The sequence below is a fragment of the Ornithorhynchus anatinus genome, chromosome 2 (genome assembly GCF_004115215.2).
Source record: "Ornithorhynchus anatinus isolate Pmale09 chromosome 2, mOrnAna1.pri.v4, whole genome shotgun sequence".
In the NCBI taxonomy this organism is placed as follows: Eukaryota; Metazoa; Chordata; class Mammalia; order Monotremata; family Ornithorhynchidae; genus Ornithorhynchus; species Ornithorhynchus anatinus.
This window is the reverse complement of record NC_041729.1, coordinates 144671372-144696275: the sequence shown is the minus strand read 5'-3', so window position 1 is coordinate 144696275 and position 24904 is coordinate 144671372. Positions and strand designations below refer to the sequence as shown.

General features: G+C 45.5%; 1 protein-coding gene across 4 annotated transcripts in view; it reads left to right on the top strand.

Annotated features, from left to right (window-relative positions):
* Window positions 1-24904, top strand: part of DENND5B (DENN domain containing 5B) — a 235509-nt gene that overhangs the window by 105783 nt on the left and 104822 nt on the right. For all 4 annotated transcript variants that reach the window (XM_029053480.2, XM_029053470.2, XM_029053489.2 and 1 more), the window contains one exon: window positions 21949-22136. In XM_029053480.2, the coding sequence (XP_028909313.1) occupies window positions 21949-22136 (188 nt within the window). The remainder of the gene's footprint in view (window positions 1-21948; window positions 22137-24904) is intronic.

Sequence of the window (24904 nt, the reverse complement as noted above, 5' to 3'; positions counted from 1 at the left end):
AAGAAGGCTTAATTGGGGAAGATCTCTTGGTGGAGATGTGATTTTTATAAGGCTTTGAAGGTGGGGAGAGTGGTGCTGGTGGATATGAAACGAGAGGGAGTTCTAGGCCCGAGGGAGAACTTGGGTAAGAGGTCAGCGGTGAGGTAGATGAGAACAAAGTGAACATGTGTGAAGTGGACAGCGTTGTCTAGTGGCTAGAGCCCCGGCCTGGGAGTCAGAAAGGACCTGAGTTCTAATCCCCACCCTATCACTTATCTGCTGTGTGACCTTGGGGAAGTCACTTCACTTCTCTGGGCCTCAGTTACCTCATCTGGAAGATGGGGATGAAGACTGTGAGCCCTATGGAGGGAGAGGGAAACTGTCCACCTGATTAGCTTGTATCTACCCCAGTACTTAGAACAGTGCCTGAGACATAGTAAGTGCTTAAAAAATTCCACAATTATTATTTCTATTGTGTCACACCTAAATCCCAGCATAGATGCTCATTCATCAATTAATCAGTCGTACTTATTGAATATTTACTGCGTGCAAAGTACCATACTAAGTGCTTAGGAGAGTACAGTATTACCGAGTTGGGAGACACATTCCCTGCTGACAAAGAGTTCACACTCTAGAGGGGGAGACAAGTAAGCGCTTAACAAGTACCATCATCATCATCGTTAATATAAATAAAAAAATTACAGTTAGGTACACAAGTGCTGTAGGGGTTGAGAGAGGATTGAATAAAAGGAACCAATCAGGGTGATGCAGAAAGGAGTGGAAGAAGAGGAAAGGAGGGCTTAGTCAGGGAAGGCCTCTTGGAGGAGATGTGCCTTCAGTAATGATAATGTTGGTATTTGTTAAGTGCTTACTCTGTGCAGAGCACTGTTCTAAGCATTGGTGTAGATACAGGGTAATCAGGTTGTCCCACGTGAGGCTCACAGTCTTCATCCCCATTTTACAATGAGGTAAATGAGGCCCAGAGAAGTTAAGTGACTTGCTCACAGTCACCCAGCTGACAAGTGGCAGAGCCGGGATTCGAACCCATGACCTCTGACTCCCAAACCCGGGCTCTTTCCACTGAGCCACGCTGCTTCTCCTGCTTTGGTAAGGTTTTGAAGGCGTGGGAAGAGTCATGTGTGTCCGATATGTGGAGGGAGGGCGTTCCAGGCCTGAATCAGGACATGCGTGAGAATTCGGTGGAGAGATAGACGAGATTGAAGTACGGCTAACAGGTTGACAGTGAGGAGTGAAGTGTGCGGGTTGGGTTGTAGTAGGAGAGCAGCGAGGCGAGGTAGGGAGGGGGCAAGGCGATTGACTCCTTTAAAGCCAACGGTGAGGAGTTTCTGTTTGATGCGGAGGTGGATGGACAGTGCTCTGCACATAGTAAGCGCTCAATAAATACTATTGAATGAATGAATGAATAACCACTGGAGGTTCTGGAGGAGTGGGCGGGGAGACACGAACTGGATGATTTTGTAGAACTCTTCTTCAAAGGTGAAGGATAGTTCTATATGCAAACCTGCCTTTATGTTCATAATAATAATAATGATAATAATAATGATGGTATTTGTTAAGTGCTTACTATGTGCAAAGCACTGTTCTAAGCGCTGGGGGATACAAGGTGATAAGGTTGTCCCACATGGGGTTCACAGTCTTCATCCCCATTTTCCAGATGAGGTAACTGAGGCCCAGAAAAGTTACGTGACATACCCAAAATCACACAGCTGACAAGCGGACGACCTGGGATTAGAACCCAAGACCTCTGACTCCCAAGCCTGTGCTCTTTCCACTGAGCCATGCTCCTTATTATGGAGAGTTTTTAAATGAGTTATCTGGCAGTGAGTCCTATGCAGCTCAATGCTACTCATGCCTTTCCTTCTCCTAGTTGAAAGGAATCATTACAGTAATCATTTATGAGCACATTCTCATTTTGACACCAAAGAATATTATCTTCACTTTGTCATCCAGTGCATGCAAGAGAATGTAAATGAGGTATTCTGGCCTGTGATTCCTGCTGATGACGGTAATCTTTAGGAAACTTGAAGCTTTCCGTACGTCAATCTGCCAGACCCAAATCTTTAGGAAACTTGAAGCTTTCCCTACATCAATATTTTGGTTTCTGCATATGTAAAAATAAGGTTGACCTGTTTTATCGGGAAACTGCTTATCAATTTTCAAATATAGAGAAAACTCAGAAGTTCTGAAAAAATGCACATTTGAATGGTGATCTCTTCCATTTGAGAGAGGCAATTCACTTAAGTGTCTTGGAAAATTTTCATTAGTTTGACTTGCACTGTGCTGAACTCCTTTATTTTTCTTGTGATAATAACTGTGATATTTGTTAAGTGTTGTACTAAGCGCTGGGGTGGATGTAAGCAGCTTGGCCTGTGGCAAGAGCACAGACCTGGTAGTCAGAAGGTCATGGGTTCTTATTCCGGATCCTCCACCTTTCTGCAGTACGGCCTTGAGCAAGTTGCTTCTCTTCTGTGTCTCAGTTCCCTCATCTGCAAAAAGGGGAGGGTCCACTACCTGTTTTCTCTCCTACTTGGACTGTGAGCCCAATGTAGGTCCGGATTATCTGGTTTCTACACTTCAAGGCTCTCCATCACCTTGCCCCTTCCTACCTCTCCTCCCTTCTCTCTTTCCACTGCCCACCCTGCACGCTCCGCTCCTCCGCCGCCCATCTCCTCGCCGTCCCTCGGTCTCGCCCATCCCGCCGTCGACCCCTGGACCACGTCCTCCTGCGATCCCAAATGCCCACCCTCCTCACCTCCGACAATCTAATTCTCTTCCCCTCTTCAAATCCCTACTTAAAGCTCACTTCCTCCAAGAGGCCTTCCCACACTGAGCTCCCCGCTTTTCCCTCTGCTCCCTCTACACCCCCTTCACCTCTCCGTAGCTAAACCCTCTTCTCCCCCTTTTCCCTCTGCTCCTCCCCCTCTCCCGTCCCCTCCCCTCAGCACTGTACTCGTCCGCTCGACTGTATATATCTTCATCACCCTATTTATTTTGTTTAATGAGATGTACATCGCCCTGATTCTATTTATCTGCCATCGTTTTAATGAGATGTTCTTCCCCTCGACTCTATTTATTGCCATTGTTCTTGTCTGCCTTTCTCCCCCGATTAGACCGTAAGCCCATCAAAGGGCAGGGACTGTCTCTATCTGTTGCCGATTTGTACATTCCAAGCGCTTAGTACAGTGCTCTGCACATAGTAAGCGCTCAATAAATACTATTGAATACAGTGCTTAGCATATACTAAGCACTTAACAAACACCCTGCTTAAAGCTCGCCTCCTCCAAGAGGCCTTCCCAGACTGAGCTCCCCTTCTCCCTCTGTTCCCTTTACCCCCCCCACCTCTCCGTAGCTAAACCCTCTTCTCCCCCCATTTCCCTCTGCTCCTCCCCCTCTCCCTTTTCATCCCCTCAGCACTGTACTCGTCCGCTCAACTGTATATATTTTCATTACCCTATTTATTTTGTTAATGAGATGTACATCGCCTTGATTCTATTAATTTGCTATTTTAATGAGATGTTCATCCCTTCGATTGTATTTATTGCCATTATTCTTGTCTGTCTGTCTCCCGCGATCAGACTGTAAGCCCATCAAAGGGCAGGGACTGTATCTGTTACCGATTTGTACATTCCAAGCGCTTAGTACAGTGCTCTACACATAGTAAGCGCTCAGTAAATACTATTGAATGAAATACCATTCAATAATAATAGTCAATAATAATAGTCAATCATATTTATTGAGTGCTTACTTTGTGCAGAGGCCTGTATTAAATGCTTGAGAGAGTACAGTATAACAAACACATTCCATGCCCACAAGGAGCTTACAGTCTGGGGGGGGAGATGGATGTTAATATAAATAAGTGACAGATCTGTACATAAGTGCTGTGAGGCTGGGAGGGGGGATGAATAACGGGAGCAAGTCAGGGTGACACAGAAGAGAATGGAAGAAAAAGAAAAGAGGGCTTATCATCATATTATTTTTATTACTAACATTATTATCATTTAAGGCCCTGACTTTGTACTGTGGAAACACTGCCGTATCTTTTTCTTGGTGATTTAAAAAAACCCTATATTGGTTAATTTAGAATTGCAAGTGTTCAAAAACAATTCTACAGTTCTCAGGGTGAACCAGTTCAAGGGAGTCTTTCTACTGCTGGAAATGTAGCTTTTCTCCCTAGAAGTGGGCCATTTGCCCTGAAAACTGAGTTATTATCTAGAGGGGTTTTTTTTATGGTATTTGTTAAGCACTTACTGTGTCCCAGGCACCGTACTAAGTGCTGGGGTAGATGAAGGTTAATCAGGTCGGACACAATCTCTGTCCCACATGGAGTTCACGGTATTAATCCCCATTTAAATGACTTGTCCAAGGTCACCCAGCAGACAAGTGGCAGAGCTGGGATTAGAACCCAGATCCTTCTGCCTCCCCGGCCTGCTCTCTCCACTAAGCCACACTCCTTCATGTTGGCACACACACAAAACTTGGATTTGATCTGATGATGTTGATCACGGCTTCCTAACTGTGCTTGTGAATGACCAGTATGAGCAGGAAGTGGCCAAGGAGGATATTATTTAATATCGGTAGTTATCAGTTCAAAAGGGAAAAGTGAGAGCCTTGGGGTTTTGCCCTGCTTGAATTGACAAATCAAAAGGGAAATAACGTTGCAGAGTGGATAAAGCCCGGGCCTGGAAGTCAGAAGACCCGGGTTCTAATCCTGTCTCTGCCACTTGTCTGGTGTGCGACCTTGGAAGTCTCTTAACTTCTATGTGCCACATTTCACCACCTGTAAATTGGGGATGAAATACCTATTCTTCTTCCTCCTATATAGACTGTGAGCCCCACATGGGGCAGGGACTGTGTCTGACGTAATTATCTTTCATATACCCCGGTGCTTAAATTCAGTACTTGGCACATGGTAAGTTTTTTTAAAAATGCCATCATTATATGTATTATTATTAGTAGTAATAGTATAATTATTAGTATTATCATTATTATTATTATAATCAGCCAGGTCACCACCAGGGTGTAATTTTTGACCCTACATGAGAAGCGGGGACTCTTTTAAGTTGAATGGTGGTTTTTGAACCTCCAGAAGAACTGAAACAGAGTCCTGGAGGACTATGAACTGGACACCTTTTCCCAAATCCATTTGTAGCTGTTGGCAACCTGATAAAAAACAGAGCACCTGGGTAATGACCTTTCCTATTCTGTGGCTTTTTATCTTCAGGCGAGAAAGGGAAATTGGGGAGAGGAAGGATGGGTTTGGGAAGAAGGGTAGATTGTGAGCCCCATGTGAGTCTTGATTTTCTGGTATCTATCCCAGTGCTTAATAAAGTGCTTAGCACATAGTAAGCTCTTAACAAATACCATTCTTCTTCTTCTCCTTATCAGCCAATCCATCATTTAGTGCCAAGAAACAGGGAATGTGGGACTAGGGGAAGAGTGGACTCTTTTTTGAAAATGGAATTGGTTAAGCACTTACTATGTGCCAGACACCTTAATAAGTGCTGGGGTAGATTCAAGTTAATCATGTTAGACATAGGCCCTGTCTCACAGGGTTCATAGCCTCTCTCCCCATTTTGCAGATGGGGTAGCCGAGGCACAGAGAAGTTCAGTAACTTGCTCGAGGCCACGCAAGCCGACAAGTGGCAGAGCCAAGATTAGAACCCAGGTCCTCTGAATCCCAGGCCTGTGCTCTCATCCTGTGCGAATGGGGAATAAAAAAACCTCAGCAATTTAGTCGTATACATCGTCTTTCAACAATACCCAGAATTAAATTCTGAAGAAATTTTTTGAGCTCCTGTTACAGCAGAGTAAAGAAAGTACAGTTGTCCTTTCTTCAAATTATATTCTCTCAACTCCCCGCTTCTTTATTGGACACCCCCTGTCCTAGCCTGGCAGGATTGACTTGATTAGAAAATGAGTGATAGTCCAGTTTTTTCTGGAAAGTCATCAGACTCGGTTGCCCCAGCTTTCGAATGGCCAAGCAATCCAAACGGAAAACCATGGCCCGTTGGCAAGGGGATTGATTAAACACAGTGCTGAGCCTGAAATTTGCTGAGCTGGAAGTGAATTGCAGTCACTTGGTTCCTAAAGCCAACAGGGTGGAATGTGATAAGTAAATGTGTTCCTAAACGATTTTAGTCATGATGGATTGCCCAGGCTGTTAAATGTCAGGGGTCCGTTTTGGCTTTATGGTCAAGGGACCAACATCTTGATCATGTGAAAACGACTTTATTACCCAATTGGTAAACTTGGATGAGATGAGAATAATTATCTATGTAGCTCTGGAGGACTGGGACTCCATTGGTTCTTTTCTTTATTTTTCAATAGCTAGGTGAACTCTGACACAGTGCTAAAATGCTGCGATTAAGAACTAAATCACAGAGAAGCAGAATGGCCTAGTGGCTAGAGCCAGGCCTGGGAGGCAGAAGGACCTGGGTTCTAATCCCCACTCCGCCACTTGTCTACTGGGTGACCTTGGGCAAGTCACTTCACTAATGTGGGCCTCGGTTACCTCATCTGGAAAACGGGGTTTAAGACTGTGAGCGTCTGTATCCACCCCAATGCTTAGTACAGTGCCTGGCATGTAGTAAGCACTTAACAAATACCACAATTATTTGTTATTACTAGTGGCACTGAGGCAAGGCTCAGGGTATTGGGCTGGGTTTTTTGACATTTAGGGCTAGTCTTGGGATCTTTGCAGGCTCTCCAACAGGATTCTGCTTTAAAAAAAAAAAATTTAAAGCAAGCAGAAAATGTTGTTTTAGATCCTCACCCAGTGATGTTTCCTGAACAAATTATGACTTAAAATATAAAAATATCAATCAATCAATAGTATTCATTGAGCACTTACTATGTGCAGAGCACTGTACTAAGCCCTTGGGTGAGAGGGTGAGAGAAAAAGAGAGAAAGAGAGAGCGAGAGAGAGTGTGCGTGCCTATCTAAAGGTCAGGTGCCTTTTCTGTAGACTCTGTAAAAATGTTCTGGACAAAAATGCAGCTTTTCTCATAATCCATTGTTTTCAAGACCAGAACATGAGAAGCAGCATGGCCTAGTGGAAAGAGCAAGGGTCTGGGACTCAGAGGATTTGGATTCTAGTGCTGTCTCCACCACTTGCCTGCTGTGTGACCTTAGCTTCTCTGGGCCTCAGTTTCCTCATCTGTAAAATGGGGATTGAGGGTGCCCCATGTGGGACAGGGACTGTGTCCAACCTGATTACCACATATCTACCCCAGTGCTTAGTGCAATATCGGGCACATAGGATGTGTTTAACAAATTCCATTAAAAAACAAAGATTGCCACTGGAAAGATTGAAATGAGCTTGAAATTAGGGTTATTGTCTGTTCCAGCACATCAGGTCATTCAGCTGCAACCATTCATTTCCCACTTGTTCAAACTACAGCAGCTGTTATTCTTCTATGCAGATTTTAGAAATTCTGTAGTTAAAACAAACACGGCATTCCTACAGCAAACCAAATTCCGTGTGCTTTTAAGGAACGTAGAACTAGAGAAGGGATGGTTTGTTTACATCGTTGCTTATTTTTACCCCACCACTGACATTATAACAAAAATAAAAAAGTAATTTTCATAACTGCTTTTCTTGGAAAGAATAATCACTAGGCAACCATTTATGTGGGCATTCCAATAAAAAAGAAAAGCGTAGCTTCATTTCTAGGAATATATGTTTATAGGTAAACGTATACAAATAAATTTATACACACATATTTACGTATATTTAAATGTTAAATGTTAATGAAATGTACATCGCCTTGATTTTATTTATTTGTTTTTGTTTTTATGAGATGTTCTTCCCTTTGACTCTATTGCCATTGTTCTTGTCTGTCCGTCTCCCCCGATTAGACCGTAAACCTGTCAAAGGGCAGGGACTGTCTCTGTTACCCATTTGTACATTCCAAGCGCTTAGTACAGTGCTGTGCACATAGTAAGCGCTCAATAAATACTATTGAATAAATGAATAAATGTGTGTATATTCATTCATTCATTCAATTGTATTATTGAGCGCTTACTGTGTGCAGAACACTGTAATAAGCACTTAGAATGTACAATTTGGCAACAGATAGAGATAATCCCTGCCCAACAATGGGCTCACGGTCTAAATGGGGGAGATAAATCAAGTAGTGAGGCATCAATACCATCAAAATAGGTAAATAGAATCATAGATATATGCACATCATTAAAGTAGAGTAATAATAAATACAAATATACAGAAGTGCTGTGGGGAGGTGAAGGGGGTAGAGCAGAGGGAGGGAGTAGGGGGGAATGGGGAGTGGAGGGAGGGGCAGAGGGAAATATGTATATTTATATGTGTGTGTGTATATATATACACACACATATATATATATATGTATGTGTATCTGTATATATGTATACAGAATAATGAAAACCAAACATATAAAGGCTAATCTTTTTTTAAGAGAAGCAGCCTGGCTCAGTAGCAAGAGCCCGGGCTTAGGAGTCAGAGGTCATGGGTTCTAATGCCTCCTCTGCCACTTATCAGCTGTGTGACCTTGGGCAAGTCACTTCACTGTGCCTCAGGTACCTCATCTGTAAAATGGAGATGAAGACTGTGAGCCCCACGTGGGACAACCTGATTACCTTGCATCTACCAGGGCTAGGAACAGTGCTTGGCACATAGCAAGCACTTAACAAATGCCTTCATTATTATTATTATGACCAGGTTATTTTCAGTCATTTAAAACTGCCAAAGAAATGTACATTCTTCAATATTTGCCTACTTTACACAGAGCACTGAAGAAGCAGCGTGGCTCAGTGGAAAGAGCACGGGCTTTGGAGTCAGAGGTCATGGGTTCGAATCCCAGCTCTGCCACTTGTCAGCTGTGTGACTGTGGCAAGTCACTTAACTTCTCTGTGCCTCAGTTACCTCATCTGTAAAATGGGGATTAAGACTGTGAGCCCCACGTGGGGCAACCTGATTCCCCTGTGTCTACCCCAGCGCTTAGAACAGTGCTCTGCACATAGTAAGCGCTTAACAAATACCAACATTAACTAAATCGATGGCAGATAGAGGCGGGTCGTTCTGGGAGAGATGTGTCCATGGCCTCGCTATGGGTCGGAGACGACTCGACGGCGTAAAACATGACAAGACCCCAGTGCTTAGGCAGTGCCTGGCTCATAGTCTTCCCTTCTAGACTGTAAACTTGTAGTGGGCAGAAGCAGCGTGGCATAGTGGAAAGAACACGGGCTTGGGAGTCAGAGGTCGTGGGTTCTAATCCCAGCTCCGCCACTGATCAACTGTGTGACTTTGGGCAAGTCACTTGCTTCTCTGTGCCTCAGTTACCTCATCTGTAAAGTGGGGATTAAGATTGTGAACCCCACATAGGACATCCTGATTATCCTGTATCTTCCCGAGTGCTTAGAATAGTGCTTGGCACATAGCGCTTAACAAATGCCATTATTAATAATGTTGGTATTTGTTAAGCGCTTACTATGTGCAGAGCACTGTTCTAAGCGCTGGGGTAGACACAGGGGAATCAGGTTGTCCCATGTGGGGCTCACAGTCTTAATCCCCATTTTGCAGACAAGGGAATTGAGGCACAGAGAAGTTAAGTGACTTGCCCACAGTCACACAGCTGACAAGTGGCAGAGTTGGGATTTGAACCCATGAACTCTGACTCCCCTTATTATTACTATTATTATCGTCTTTAAAACACTGCCTATAAAGCTCTTAATCCCCTTGCCCCCTCCTACCTCACACCTTGTTACTCTCCTGCCACAACCCAGCCCACACTCTTCTAACCTAATGCTAACCATCTCACTGTACCTCCATCTCATCTATATCATTCATTCTTTCATTCAATCATATTTATTGAGCGCTTACTGTGCGCAGAGCACTGTACTAAGCTCTTGGAAAGTACAATTCAGCAATAAAGAGAGACAATCCCTGCCCACACCGGGTTCACAGTCTAGAAGGGGGGAGGCAGACATCAAAACAAGTAAACAGGCATCAATGTAAATAAATAGAATTATAGATATGTACATATATGTGCAAGTGCGTGGCGGAGTGGAAAGCACGGATTTAGGAGTCAGAGGTCATGGGTTCTAATCCTGGCTCTGCCACCTGTCAGCTGTGTGGGCAAGTCACTTAACTTTTGAGAGTTGAGGAAACCGAGGCAGAAAGAAGTTAAGAGATTTTCTTAAGGTCACACAAGGAAGTAGCAAAGGTAGGATCAGAACCCAGGTCCTCTGACTTTCAGGTTGATGCGCTCTCCACTAAGCCATGTTGCTTCTTTGAATATGGAGCAGGAATAAGTACTTTGGATTTGTTGCCAGAACATAACCAGCTTGGGCACTCTCTTTTCTTCCCTCTTGGTCTGCATTTCCTTCTTAATTTCTCTGTGCCACAGTTTCCTCAACTCTCAAATGAGAATTTCAGACCTGCTCTCCCTCTTTCTTAGATTGTCAGCCCCATGTCAGTCAATCATATTTATTGAGCGCTTACTTGGTGCAGAGCACTGTACTAAGCACTTGGGGTACCAATTTATTCATTCATTCATTTAATCGTATTGAGCGCTTACTGTGTGCAGAGCACTGTACTAAGCACTTGGGAGAGTTAAAGAGGTCCAATGCCACAGCAGCATGTCTGGAAGAGAATTGGGTCCCGCAGCAGGCATGTTGGCGCTCCAGATTTGACTTTCTGCGAGCAAGACTCACCTTTGGCAGGCCCTGAAAGCCCCCACCTCTGCCGTACACCTGCAGAGTGACCTTAGGCAAGTCACTTAACTTCTCTATGCCTCAGTTCCTTCAGCTGTCAAATGGGGATTCAATACCCATTCTCTCTTCTACTTAGACTGCGAGCCCCGTTTGGGAGAGGTACTGTATCCAATCTGTTGAACTTATAACTATCCCAGCGCTTAGGACAATGTTTGACAAGTAGTATGCGCTTAACGAAGATAATAATAATAATAATAGGAAGGTCAGGGAACCATCGGTGGGATAAACCAGCTGAACATTGTTCTTGTCTGCCTGTCTCCCCCGATTAGACTGTAAGCCCGTCAAAGGGCAGGGACTGTCTCTATCTGTTGCTGATTTGTATGTTCCAAGCGCTTAGTACAGTGCTCTGCACATAGTAAGCGCTCAATAAATACTATTGAATGAATGAATGAATGAGTGAGTGAATGAACAGACCATTGGCATCCCGCTTCTTGCAGAGCTCTGTGATTTACCTTAAAAAACCCACGTCGTGTATGCCGGATGACTCCCAGAGTGATTTAATGGTCCAAACTGTCTAGGAAGGGAGTTGCCCGTTGGTTAGGGAGAATTATTTTGGGATACGGTATCTTTGCTTAGAGTGTATTTGAAATCCACTAAAGTACAAACTGGGACCGGCCAGAAAATAAACCGTGGACTGAAAAATACCCGTCCGTTTCCAGGCACAGAAGCGGAAGAAGGACAGTTTTGTAAACACGAACGCTTCGAATCTCGGTCTGGTCGAACGTTGTCCGTTGCCGTCTGATCACACTGCTCTCTGGGGCCATGGAGAATGTCAGAGGGTTGGGGAGAAATTGTTGGCAAAGCAGCCCGGTCAGCGTGAGCCTGTCGGGCTACAGGTTGATACTGTTTCCAACAGGGAGTCCAGCAAAGAGGCCTCTTTAATAATAATAAGGAGAAGAATGGCATTTGTTAAGCGCTTAGTATGTGCAAAGCACTGATCTAAGCGCTTGAGGTTCATGCTGGAAAGACTAAATTCTGATCCTCCTAAGCCTAGATAAAGTCCATCTATATTAGAGCTGTCTGTTGGGAGTTTTTTTGTTGCTGTTAGGTAAAAGCACACCTCTCAATGAAGATCCCTCTCAATTTCTTTCTCTGTGTGGAATTTTTTTAAATAAGGAAAATAACTGCAGGACAGTAATTCAGTCGTTGGTATTTATTGAGTGTTTATTATGTGCAGAGCACTGTTCTAAGCCCTTGGGAGAATTAGCAGACATATTCTCTGCCCATAATGTTGTAAAAATCCCCAGTAACCTCCCATCATCCCATAATATGTCTCTTCAATCAATCAGTGGTATTTATTTGTCGAGAAGCAGCGTGGCTCAGCGGAAAGAGCCCGGGCTTGAGCGTCAGAGGTTGTGGGTCCTAATCCCGGCTCCGCCGCTTGACAGCTGTGTGACTTTGGGCAAGTCTCTTAACTTCTCTGTGCCTCAGTTATCTCAGCTGTAAAATGGGGATTAAGACTGTGAGCCCCATGTGGGACAACCTGATTAACCTGTATCTACCCCAGCACGTAGAACAGTGCTTGGCTCATAGTAAGCGCTTAAAAAATACCAGCATTATTATTATTATTGAGTGCTTAGTGTGTGCAGAACACTGTACTAAATACTTTGGGGAGTACATATGATACAAGAGAGCTGGTAGGTATGTTCCCCACCCAAAAAGAGTTTACAGAGTGGGAGACAGACATTTAAATGAGGGATGTGGACATAAGTGCTGTGGGGTTGAGGATGGGGTGAATATGAAGTGCTTAAAGAATACAGATCCAGGTGAGTAGCCAATTTAGAAGGAAAGGAAAGGGGAGGGAAATGGGATTAGTCATTGAGAAGCAACGTGGTGTAGCGGACAGAGCCCGGGCCTAGGAGTCAGAAGGGCCTGGGTTCTATTTCTGACTCCCCCAATAGTCTGCTGTGTGACCTTGGGCAAATCACTTAATGTTGATATTTGTTAAGCGCTTACTATGTGCCGAGCACTGTTCTAAGCGCTGGGGTAGACATAGGGGAATCAGGTTGTCCCACGTGGGGCTCACAGTCTTAATCCCCATTTTACAGATGAGGGAACTGAGGCACAGAGAAGTTAAGTGACTTGCCCACAGTCACACAGCCAACAAGTGGCAGAGCTGGGATTCGAACTCATGAGTCCTGACTTCAAAGCCCATGCTCTTTCCACTGAGCCACGCTGCTTCTCCGGGAAGCAGCATGGGAAGCTTCACTTATGGGAAGCAGCATAGCTCAGTGAAAAAGAGCCTGGGCTTCGGAGTCAGAGGTCATGGGTTCGACTCCCGGCTCTGCCACTTGTCAGCTGTGTGACTCTGGGCAAGTCACTTAACTTCTCTGGGCCTCAGTTACCTCATCTGTAAAATGGGGATTAACTGTGAGCCTCACGTGGGACAACCTGATTACCCTGTATCTACCCCAGCGCTTAGAACAGTGCTCGGCACATAGTAAGCGCTTAACAAATACCAACATTATTATAATTATTATTATTCACTTCTCTGTGCCTCAGTTCCCTCATCTGGAAACTGGCGATTAAGACCGAGAGCCCCGTGTGTTGTCTGTTCAACCCAATTTGCTTGTATCACCTGACCGCTTAGTACAGTGCCTGGCACAAATAAGCATTTACCAAATACCACAATTATTATTACTTGCTCGTATCCACCCGAGCGCTTAGTACAGTGCCAGGCAAATACCACGATTATTACTATTATCATTATCATCCTATCTTCTGTAGCATAGGAATCTGTAGGGATTTCACACGCCAAAGCTATCAGTAGGTGATCGACCGCCAGTCTGATCCACGAGACTCAGAAACTGCCTCGATCGCTTGAGCCACTTGCTGAGAAAGGGAAGAAGGAATATGGGCAAAGCGAACCTTAATGGGAGGAGTCCGGACCTGGGATTCAGAGGACCTGAGTTCTAATCCCAGCTCCTCCAGGTGCCTGCTGGCGGCCTCGAGCAAGTCACTTGGCATTTCCGGGCCTCAGTTTCCTCATCTGTCAAAAGGGGATTCGATACCTGGTCTCCCTCCTACTTAGCCTGTGAGCCCCACTTGGGACAGGGACCGTGTCCCACCCGACTGTCTGGTGTCCGCCCCAGTGCTTAGTACGGGGCACACAGTAAGCCCATTTCCCCCTTTAAGCTGTCGTCTCGTGTGGGCAGGGAATGTGTCTGTTTATTGTTATGGCGTACTCTCCCAAGCGCTTAGTACAGTGCTCCGCACACAACAAGTACTCAATAAAGAGATTGACTGAGTGACTAATTGAGGGAATGTGGGTGAGATTGGCTCTTCTTAGCTGCCGCTTCCTGAGGAGGGAGGATAAGAATTGGCAAAAATACGAAAGGCTTCTGAACGTACCCTTCCCGATACCTGGGTTGCAGCTGACGGGCAACAGGTTTGGCTTGGCTCTGCATCTTCTTGGCTGTAAACTCTCCCCTAGACTGAAAGCTCGTCCTTTTAACTGTAAGCTCACTGTGGGCAAGGAGAACGGTTGAGGAAACTGAGGCACCGAGAAATGACTCACCCAAGGTCACACGGCAAGCAGCCGGCAGAACCGAGATTAGAACCCAAGTCCTCTGACTCCCAGGCCCGTGCTCTTTCCATCCGCTACCATCCAATCTTCCCACCCTCTCTCTCTCTTACCCCTCTCGCTTGCCCGGAGGTGGGCAGTGCCAGTCTTGGGACTAAAATGGCTTAGTGGTTAGAGCATGGGTTTGGGAGGCAGCAGATCATGGGTTCTAATCCCGACTCTACCGCTTGTCTGCTATGTGACCTGGGGCAAGTCACTTAACTTCTGTGCCTCAGTTACCTCATCTGTAAAATGGGGATGAAGACTGAGCCCTACGTGGGACAACCTGATTACCTTGTATCTCCCCCAGCACGTAGAACAGCGCTTAACAAATACCAACATTATTTAATTTCTCTTCAAAACGTGCAAAACGGGGAGTGAGACTGTGAGCCCCACATGGGGACAAATCCAACCTGATTTGCTTTGTATCCACCCCAGCGCTTAGTACAGTGCCTGGCACCTAGTAAGCGCTTAACAAATGCCATAATTATTATTATTACCCAGCTGCTTATGCCAGCCCTGCGTACTAATCACTCAACAACTGATTTCCTTTTATCTACCCAAGTGTTTAGTAAAGTGGTTTCCACTAATAAATACCAAATACCAAAAGTTCTTTATAGACTGTAAGCCCGTCAAAGGGCAGGGACTGTCTCTATCTGTTACCGATTTGTACACTCCAAGCACTTAGTACAGTGCTTTGCACATAGTAAGCGCTCAATAAATGCTATTGAATGAATTAGATAATAAATCTCAAACCAGAGTCTCTAGGTAAGATCTATATCTATAATTCTATTTGCCTATTTTGATGCTACTGATGCCTGTCCACTTGTTTTGTCGTCTGTCTCCCCCTTCTAGACTGTGAGCCCGTTGTTGGGTGGGGATTGTCTCTATCGGTTGCCTAATTGTACTTTCCAAGCATTTAGTACAGTGCTCTGCACACAGTAAGCGCTCAGGAAATACAATTGAATGAATGAATGAATCTCACCACACTGGCAAACACTGCACACCAGCCATAGGTCTCAGCTCTGAGTCATTCAGTGTTATTTATTGAGCGCTTACCACGTGCAGAGCGCTCGGGAGAGTACAGTACAGCAGAGTTGGTTAGACGTATTCCCTACTCACAACAAGCTCACAGTCTCGAGGGGGAGAGAGATGTTAATGTAAAGAATTACTTTTAGAGAAGCAGCACGGCTCAGTGGAAAGAGCCCTGGTTTGGGTGTCAAAGGTCAAGGGTTCGAATGCCGACTCTGCCACTTGTCAGCTGTGTGACTGTGGGCAGGTCACTTGACTTCTCTGTGCCTCAGTTACCTCATCTGTCAAATGAGGATGAAGACTGTGAGCCTCACGCGGGACAACCTGATGACCCTGTATCTCCCCCAGTGCTTTGAACAGTGCTCTGCACATAGTAAGGGCTCAAGTACCACCATTATTATTATTATTTAGAGTTTTGTACCTAAGTGCTGTGGGGCTGGGGGAGGGTGGGAGCAAATAAAGGGAGCAGATCATGGTGACGCAAAGGCCTGAGAAGCAACGTGGCCCAGGGGGTAGAGCCCGGGCCTGGGAGTCAGAAGGACCCGGGTTCTAATTCCAGCTGCACCATTTGTCTGCTCTGTGACCTTGGGAAAGTCGCTTCGCTCTTTCGTGCCTCAGTTCCCTCATCTGTAAGAAGGGGTTAAGACATGTGGGACGGGGCCTGTATCCAACCTGATTCAATGCCTCCACCCCAGTGCTTAGGAAGCGCTTAGCAAATATTAAAAAAGAGGTCTCTTAGAGGAGATGTGCCTTCCTTAAGCATTCACAGAGAGGATGGTGATTTTTTTTTTAATCCAAGGAGATTTCTTCAAAAGCTCTTCTTCCTGCTGCCAGAGACTGACTTCATCTTCCCTCCCGTCTCCGAGAATCTTTATCGCAGTAGCTCCTTAGGGTTTCAGAACTGTCTTTGATCATTCGGCCCGACACGAGCGGAGCCTAATTTACACCATCTCACTGTGATGCCGGTTGGCTTTCCCTGTCAGACCACGCCGACGAATGCCCAAATAGTACCAGAGGGTTTTTGCTCTAAAGGATGACACGTTCATTTCGGCTAGTCTCCTTCTCCCTCTGCTCCCATATTCTCCCTTTTCCACCCTCCCTATTGCATTCATTCGGTGCCCTCTTAATAACATTCCTTAGCAGCCGGCACTTACATTGGGTCGAAACCTCCGACGCCCAGGGCGATCGGAGTGTGGGCAGAGGGTGGGTGACTTTGTACTTTCCCAAATGGTTAGTTCATTGCATCATCCTGTGGGTGCTCAGTAAATTCCATTCTGCCTACTGGCATTGTTGCTCCTATCCCGGTTCCGCCGTTTGTCTGCTGTGGGACCTTGGACAAGTCACTTCACTTCTCTGGGCCTCGGTGACCTCATCTGGAAAATGGGGATTGAGACTGTGAGCCCCACATGGGACAGGGACTGTGACCAACCTGATCGCCAACAGAGAAGCAGCGTGGCTCAGTGGAAAGAACTCGGGCTTGGGAGTCAGAGGTCATGAGTTCGAATCCCGGCTCTGCCACTTGTCAGCTGTGTGACTGTGGGCAAGTCACTTCACTTCTCTGTGCCTCACTTACCTCATCTGTAAAATGGGGATTAACTGTGAGCCTCACGTGGGACAACCTGATGACCCTATATCTACCCCAGCGCTTAGAACAGTGCTTGGCACAGTCCCTGGCACATAGTAAGTGCTTAATAAATACCACAGTTATAATTATTAATATTATTACTACTACAGTTGATTTCCCTTTGAACCGATGCCCTGGCCATTTTGGCTTTCCAGAGTTAGCTTGGTCTATGAAATTCTTGCAAGCAGTGTAGCCTAGAGGAAAAAATGCGAGCCTGGGAGTCAGAGCACCTGGCTTTCTAATCCTGGCTCCACCACCTAGTGCTATTGTGTGACCCTGAGCAAGTCACTTGACTTCTCCGTGCCTCGGTTCCTTTGTCCGCACAGTGGGGATTCAGTGCCTGTCCTCCCACCTTCTTAAACTGTGAGCCCCATGTGGGATCTGATTCTGTCGAATGTTTCGCAGCACTTAGTATGGTGCTTGTCATATAGTCTGCACTTAACAAATGCCACAGTCATTATTTTAATTTTCATTTTTATTGTCATTATTATTGATAATAATAATAATAAAAACACATTACAATGTGCTGCACCTTGCCCCGCCTCAAAACTCATTAATTGTGGTACTTGCTAAGCCCTTACGATGGGCACTGTATTAAGCGCTGGGGTGGATATAAGCAAATCAAGTTGGACATAGTCCCTGCTCCCTGTGGGGCTCACAGTCTCTAAACCCATTTTCCTGATGAGGGAACTGAGGCACAGAGAAGTGAAGTGACTTGCCCAAGGTTTTCCAGCAGACATGTGGCGGAGCCGGAATTAGAACCCATGACCTTCTGATTCCCAGGCCTGTGCCATGCTGGATTGAAAGACTACAAGGATGCCTCCCAAACCACCAGCCCTTACCTCCAATTCATTCATTCAATAGTATTTCATTCAATAGTATTTATGTACTAATGTACATAAATAATGTACATATTAGTACATGTACAATGTACCAATTGCTTGGGAGATTATAATAAAGTAGGTAAACGCGATCCCGCATCGTTATCCTCCTCTTCCTCCTCCTCATATTCCACCTCCGTTACGTTGGATACAGTCGGGCTCACAGTGCAAGTGGAAGGGACAGCAGGAGAACTGAGGCACAGAGAAGTTAAGTGACTTGCCCAAGATCCACACAGCAAGCAACAGCAAGCAGCAAGCCCCTCCTCCCCCTCCTCCCTCCCTCTGCTCTTCCCCTCCCCACGGCACTTGTGCATATTTGTATATATTATTTATTACTCTTTTATTAATGATATGTATATATTCTGTGATTCTATTTATCTTGGTGGTACTGATCCCTGGCTACTTGTTTTGAGACTGTGAGCCCGTCGTTGGGCAGGAATTGTCTCTTATCTGTTGCCGAATTGGACATTCCAAGCGCTTAGTACAGTGCTCTGTGCTCAGTAAGTGCTCAATAAATATAATTGGATGAATGAATGAATTAATTAATTAATGAAGAAAGGAAGCAACCAACTGTCAGAGTCGAGATTAGAGCCCAGGTCTTCTGATGTCCAGGCCTTTGGTCTTTCCAGTAGGCCATACCGATTCTCAGTTAATTTCAATTGTCTGTACTGATATGACTCTCTAATTCAGCCATAATAATAATTGTGGTATTTGTTAAGCACTTACTATGTACCAGGCACTGTATTAAGCGCTGGGGTGGGTACAAGCAAACCGGGTTGGACCCAATCCCTGTCCCATGTGGGGCTCACGATCTCAATCCCCATTGTACAGATGAGGTAACTGAGGCTCAGAGAAATTAAGTAACGTGCCCAAGGTCACACAGCAAACAAGTGGTGGAGCGGGATTAGAATCCATGACCATCTGACTCCCAGGTTCGGACTCTATCCTCTACACCACGCTGCTCCTACTTTTGTGTTTTTAACAGAGCAGCTATTGAATTCTGCTTTCATTATTCCAAAGACAGTGCTCAATGCTGTCAAATACATTTTCAACTTCTTATCTTTATTTTTATCTTCTCCTTTAACACACCTGGCATCCTTTTAGGGAGATTGGATTTTTATTTTTTCGAGGTTTTTTTTTTTTTTTGAAAGAACTGACTTTTTGATTTTGATTCCCTGCAAAATGTCATTTCAGGAAGTGACTGGAATTGTTTGGGAACAAACCAATTTTTTTTGATAAAACTGACTTTCTGATTTTGATTCCCTGTAAAATATCATTTCAGGAAGTGGCAGGAATTGTTGGGGAACAAACCAAAAAGGTAAAACTGTACAGGCTACTACAAATTCCTGTCTTGGAGCAAATAAAATTAAGTAGGATTTAACTATTTTCTGAATTCTTTATTTCTATTACCATCTTTTTCTGGCCACTTTGCACCTAGATTTAGCTTAAATCCAGCTCATGACTGAAATACAGAAGTAAGACACTATAATTTGTGAAGGGTTGGGGATTGGTAGGTAGGGACTGTCTCTATTTGTTGCCGAATTGTACTTTCCAAACGCTTAGTACAGTGCTCTGCACACAATAAGCGCCCAATAAATATAATTGAATGAATGAATGAATGGTGTGTAGTTTTAGAAAGCAACTTACTGAATGGACGAGGGTCTGTTTTGATGGATGACTCTCGAGTTGCTTTTTTCAGTGTGGAAAAACAGCCAAAGAAAGAACCCTGTATTTTTTGGGTGGCTAAAATCATTTTGACAGAATTGCTGATTCAAAAGTCCTAAATATCCTTGAACAAAATGAAGGCATATATCCATACGTCATTCAGAAGCTTCCCAGAAGAACGGGCTAATGGAAATGCCGTCCGCGAAAGGAGTAGAGGCCGTTTTACTGATGCATTGTTCTCTCCCAAGTGCTTCGTGCAGTGTTCTGCACACAGTAAGCGCTCAATAAATACCGTTGTTGATGGTGACGCTTACCTGGAGAAAAGGAAGTTACTGAAATGGGGATTTTCAAGCAATAGTATTTATTGAGCGGTTACTATGTGCAGAGCACTGTACTAAGCACTTGGAATATACAATTTGGCAACAGATAGAGACAGTCCCTGCCCAGTGATGGGCTCAAAGTCTAAACGGGGGAGACAGACAGCAATGCAAAACAGAAATAAGACAACATCATCAAGATGAATAGAATCGAGGAGATATACATTCACATTATACATTAACAAAATAAATAGGGTAATAAATAATATATGCAATGAGCACAGTGCTGAGGGGAGGGGAAGGGGGAAGAGCAGAGGGTGAGGGGAGGGAGGGGTGGGAGAGCAGAGGGAAAGGGGGACTCAGTTTGGGAAGGCCTCCTGGAGGAGGTGAGCTCTCACTTGGGAGAGGACTCTCCAGTAGAGTTGGTAGACACACAGTCCCTGCCCACAACGAGCTCACAGTCTAGAGGAGAATTTCATTCTCTCACATCTCGTATCTGGATGACTTTCTGAGGGTCTCTGGGACCTCGTATCCTGGGGAGCAGCAGGCAAGCTCAGCTGATGGTTCCAGAAGCAGCAACCTGGGGTCAGATCTAGGGCTGGAGGCAACAGTTCTCTATCAGGCCTGACCTTGGTTCATCTGGTGGTTCTCCAAAAGTCAGAATCCCACAATTCCACAGCACAAGTCTGCACAGGCAGCACCATCTGTTTGGTCTCAATCCTACTGGCCATGGACTGGAAGAGACCTCTCTGCTGTGGGCAGTAACTGTTGCTGGTTTTCTTTCTTTCTTTCTTTCTTTCTTTCTTTCTTTCTTTCTTTCTTTCTTTCTTTCTTTCTTTCTTTCTTTCTTTCTTTCTTTCTTTCTTTCTTTCTTTCTTTCTTTCTTTCTTTCTTTCTTTCTTTCTTTCCTTCTTTCTTTCCTTCCTTCCTTCCTTCCTTCCTTCCTTCCTTCCTTCCTTCCTTCCTTCCTTCCTTCCTTCCTTCCTTCCTTCCTTCCTTCCTTCCTTCCTTCCTTCCTTCTTTCTTTCTTTCTTTCTTTCTTTCTTTCCCCCTTCCTCCCTGCCTCCCTGCCTCCCTTCCTCCCTCCCTTCCTCCCTTCCTCCCTCCCTCCCTCCCTCCCTTCCTCCCTTCCTCCCTTCCTCCCTCCCTCCCTCCCTCACTCCCTCTCTCTCTCTCTCCTTCTCTCTCTCTCTCTCTCTCTCTCCTTCTCTCCTTCTCTCTCTCTCTCTCTCTCTCTCTCTCTTTCTCACATAAAGAATGAAGAGTAGAAGTTTCTATGGGTGTATGCATTGGTTTTTTTCGAATAGAGAGACGTGAGGAGTAATTTAGGCCTGTAATTTGGGGTTAGAGATCACTCTTAAATTGAATTTTTTTATGGTATCTGTTAAGCACTTCCAATGTGCCAGACACTGTACGAAACACCGGGATAGATATAAACTAACCAGGTTGGAAATAGTCCAAGTTTCACAAGAGGCACACAGTTTTAATTCCCATTTTACAGATGAGGTAACTGAGGCATGTGGAGTTGACTGGCCTAAGGTCTTACAGCAGACACGTAGAAGAGCCGGGATTAGAACCCAGGTCCTCTTACTCCCAGTTCTTTGCCTTATATTAATAGTAATAATGGTATTTGTTAAGTGCTTACTATTTGCCAAGTACTGTTAAAGTGCTGGAGTAGATACAAGGTAATCAGGTTGTCAACCCACCCCCAGCCCCACATCTCTTCATTCATTTGTATTTATTGAGCGCTTACTGTGTGCGGAGTACTGTACTAAGCGCTTGGAAACTACAGTTAGACAACAGAGACAATCCCTACCCAACAACTTATCTCTCATTTATTTATATTAATGTCTGTCTCCCCCGCTAGACTGTAAGCTTGTCGAGGGCGGGGAATGAGTCTATTCTTCTAGCATACTCTGCCAAGTGCTTAGTACAGTGCTCTGCCCACAGTAAGCGCTCAATAAATACGATTGAATGAATGAATGATCTACCCCAGCGCTTAGCACAGTGCTTGACACATAGTACGGGCTTAGGAAATTGAAAAGAAGAAAAGAGAGTGGTTGAATTGGGAATGTTCCGGAGGCCTCTCCCTCACTCCCCTTTGTAATTTCTACGCAGATTACCAGCGGCTGATGACGGTGGCTGAAGGGATCACCACGCTTCTCTTCCCTTTCCAGTGGCAGCACGTCTATGTGCCCATCCTGCCCGCCTCTCTCCTCCATTTTCTCGACGCCCCCGTCCCTTACCTCATGGGCCTGCAATCCAAAGAAGGCGCGGACCGATCCAAACTGGAACTCCCCCAGGAGGTAAGCGCTCTAGCCGGACCGGAACTCGGACCCGCTTCGGGTCAGTCGAGAAACCCGTGGGCGGCGGCCCACGGACCTCCCTGACCCGTGACTCTATCTCCAATTCCGCTTATTTATATTGATGTTCTTGATGCCTGTTTACTTGTTCTGATGCCTGTCTCCCACCTTCTAGATTGTGAGCCCATTGTTGGGTAGGGATTGTCTCTATTTATTGCTGAATTGTACCTTCCAAGGGCTTTTTACAGTGCTCTGCACACAGTAAGCGCTCAATAAATACGAATGATTGATTTTTCAAGTCACCCCTGACCCCGCTCCTTCTTTAATGGAGAAGCAGAGTGGCCCAGTGGGTAGAGAACGGGGCTGGGAGTCAGAAGGACCTGGGTTCTAATGCCAGCTCCACCACTTGTCTGCTGTGTGACCTCGGGCAAGTCCCTTTAACGCCTCTCTGGGCCTCAGTTACCTCATCTGGAAAATGGGAATTAGGACTGTGAGTCCCTTGTGGGACAAGGACTGTGTCCAACCTGATTAGCTTGGATCTACCCCAGTGCTTAGAACAGTACTTGGCACATAGTAAGCGCCTAACAAATACCATCATTGCACAGTGAACGGCACCGGATAGTGATTAGTACAGTGCTCCGCACACAGTAAGTGCTCAATAAATACGATTGATTTATTGATTGAATTGGTATTTCCTGTCTCCCCTCTAGACTGTAAGTTCACTGTGGGCAGGGAATGTGTCTACCAAGTCTGTTATATTGTACTCTCCCAAGCGCTTATTACAGTGTTCATCTCACAATAAGCACTCAATGAATATGATTTTTTAAATGATATTTGTGAAGCACTTGCTATGTGCCAGGCACCAAAGTAAGCGCTGGGTTAGATACAAGGTAATTAAGTTGGTCACGGTCCATGTCCCATATGGACTGAACTTCTCTCTGCCTCAGTTCCCTCTTCTGTAAAATGGGGTTTGAGACTGTGAGCCCCACGTGGGACAGGGACTGTGTCCAACCTGATTAGCTGGTATCTACCCCAGTGCTTAGTACAGTGCCTGGCACATAAAAAGTGCTTAGTAAATACCATTATTATTATTACATGGGCCTCACCATCTTAATCCCCATTTTACAGCTGAGGTAACTGCAGCCCAGAGAAGTGAAGCGACTTGCCCGAGGTGACACAGCAGACAGACAGTGGAGACAGAATTAGAACCCAGGTCCTCTGACTCTCAGGCCCCTGGTTGTTCCCTTAGACCATGCCACTTCTCATTTCATTGAAGCCACTTCTCATTTCATTGATTGATTATTGAGCACTTCCTGAGCGTAGTGTAACATTCATTCATTCACTCATTCAGTCATTTATTGAGCGCTTATTATGTGCAGAGCACTATACTAAGCCTTTGAAATGTACAGTTTGGCAACAGATAGAGACAATCCCTGCCTAACAACAAGCTCACAGTCTAAAATGGGGAGACAGACAACAAAACAAAATAGGTAGTCAGGCATCAATACCATCAAGATAAATTGAATCATAGATATATACACGTCATTAATAAAATAGACTGATAATATATACAAATACATACAAGTGCTGTAGGGAAGGGGCAGGGAGTAGAACAGAGGGAGGGAGTCGGGGCAATGGGAAGGGCAGGAAGGGCGGGGGGGGGGGGCTCAGTCTGGGAAGGCCTCCTGGAGGAGGTGAGCTCTCAGTAGGGTTTTGAAGAGGGGAAGAGAGTGAGTTTGGCAGAGGTGAGGAGGGAGGGCATTCCGGGACAGCGGGGGGACGTGGCCCAGGGGTCGACGGCGGGACAGGTGACAACGAGACCCCGTGAGGAGGTGAGCGGCGGCAGAGGAGCAAAGTGTATGGACTGGGCTGGAGAAGGAGAGAAAGGTGAGGTAGGAGGGACCAAGGTGATGGACAGCTTTGAAGCCAGAGTGAGGAGTTTTTGTTTCATGCAAAGGTTGATAGGCAACCACTGGAGATTTTTGAGGAGGGGAGTGACAGGCCCAGAGCGATTCGGTAGAAAGATGATCCGGGCAGCGGAACGAAGTATACACTGGAGCGGGGAGAGACAGGAGGATGGGAGATCAGAGAGGAGGCTGATGAAATAATCCAGTGGGGATATTATGAGAGATTGTACCAGGAAGGTAGCAGTTCGGGTGGAGAGGAAAGGGTGGATCTTGACGATGTTATGAAGGTGAGACTGGTAGGTTCTGATGACGGATTGGATGTGTGAGGTGAATGAGAGAGCAGAGTCAAGGATGGCACCAAGGTTGCGGACCTGTGAGACGGGAGGGACTCTAGTGCCGTCTACAGTGACGGGAAGGTCAGGGCGAGGATGGGGTTTGGGAGGGAAGATAAGGAGCTCAGTCTTGGACATGTTGAGTTTTAGGTGGTGGGGGGACATCCAGGTGGAGATGTCCTGAAGGCAGGAGGAGATATGAACCCTGAGCTATCCTTAGCAATTTTATGAAATTTAGCCTTGGGTATGATCAATGTATTCACTGAGCACCTACGATATGTGGAATACTGGAATGAGCACTTGGGAGAGTACAATACGGCAGTTAGCAGACACGATCCCATACCCCCTGGTCCAGCTCAGAAACAGAAAGATGTCGAGTTCTTTGTGAAAGTGCCAAAAGAAATTACTTTATAAAATCTCAGGCTCTTTTCACTTCTCTTCAGAAATGTGCTCTCGTCAGAAATCATTTTCATGGTACATCTTCTGCTCCTGCAAAGTCAGGTCCCAGAGGAGGGCAGGCATATATTTTTTC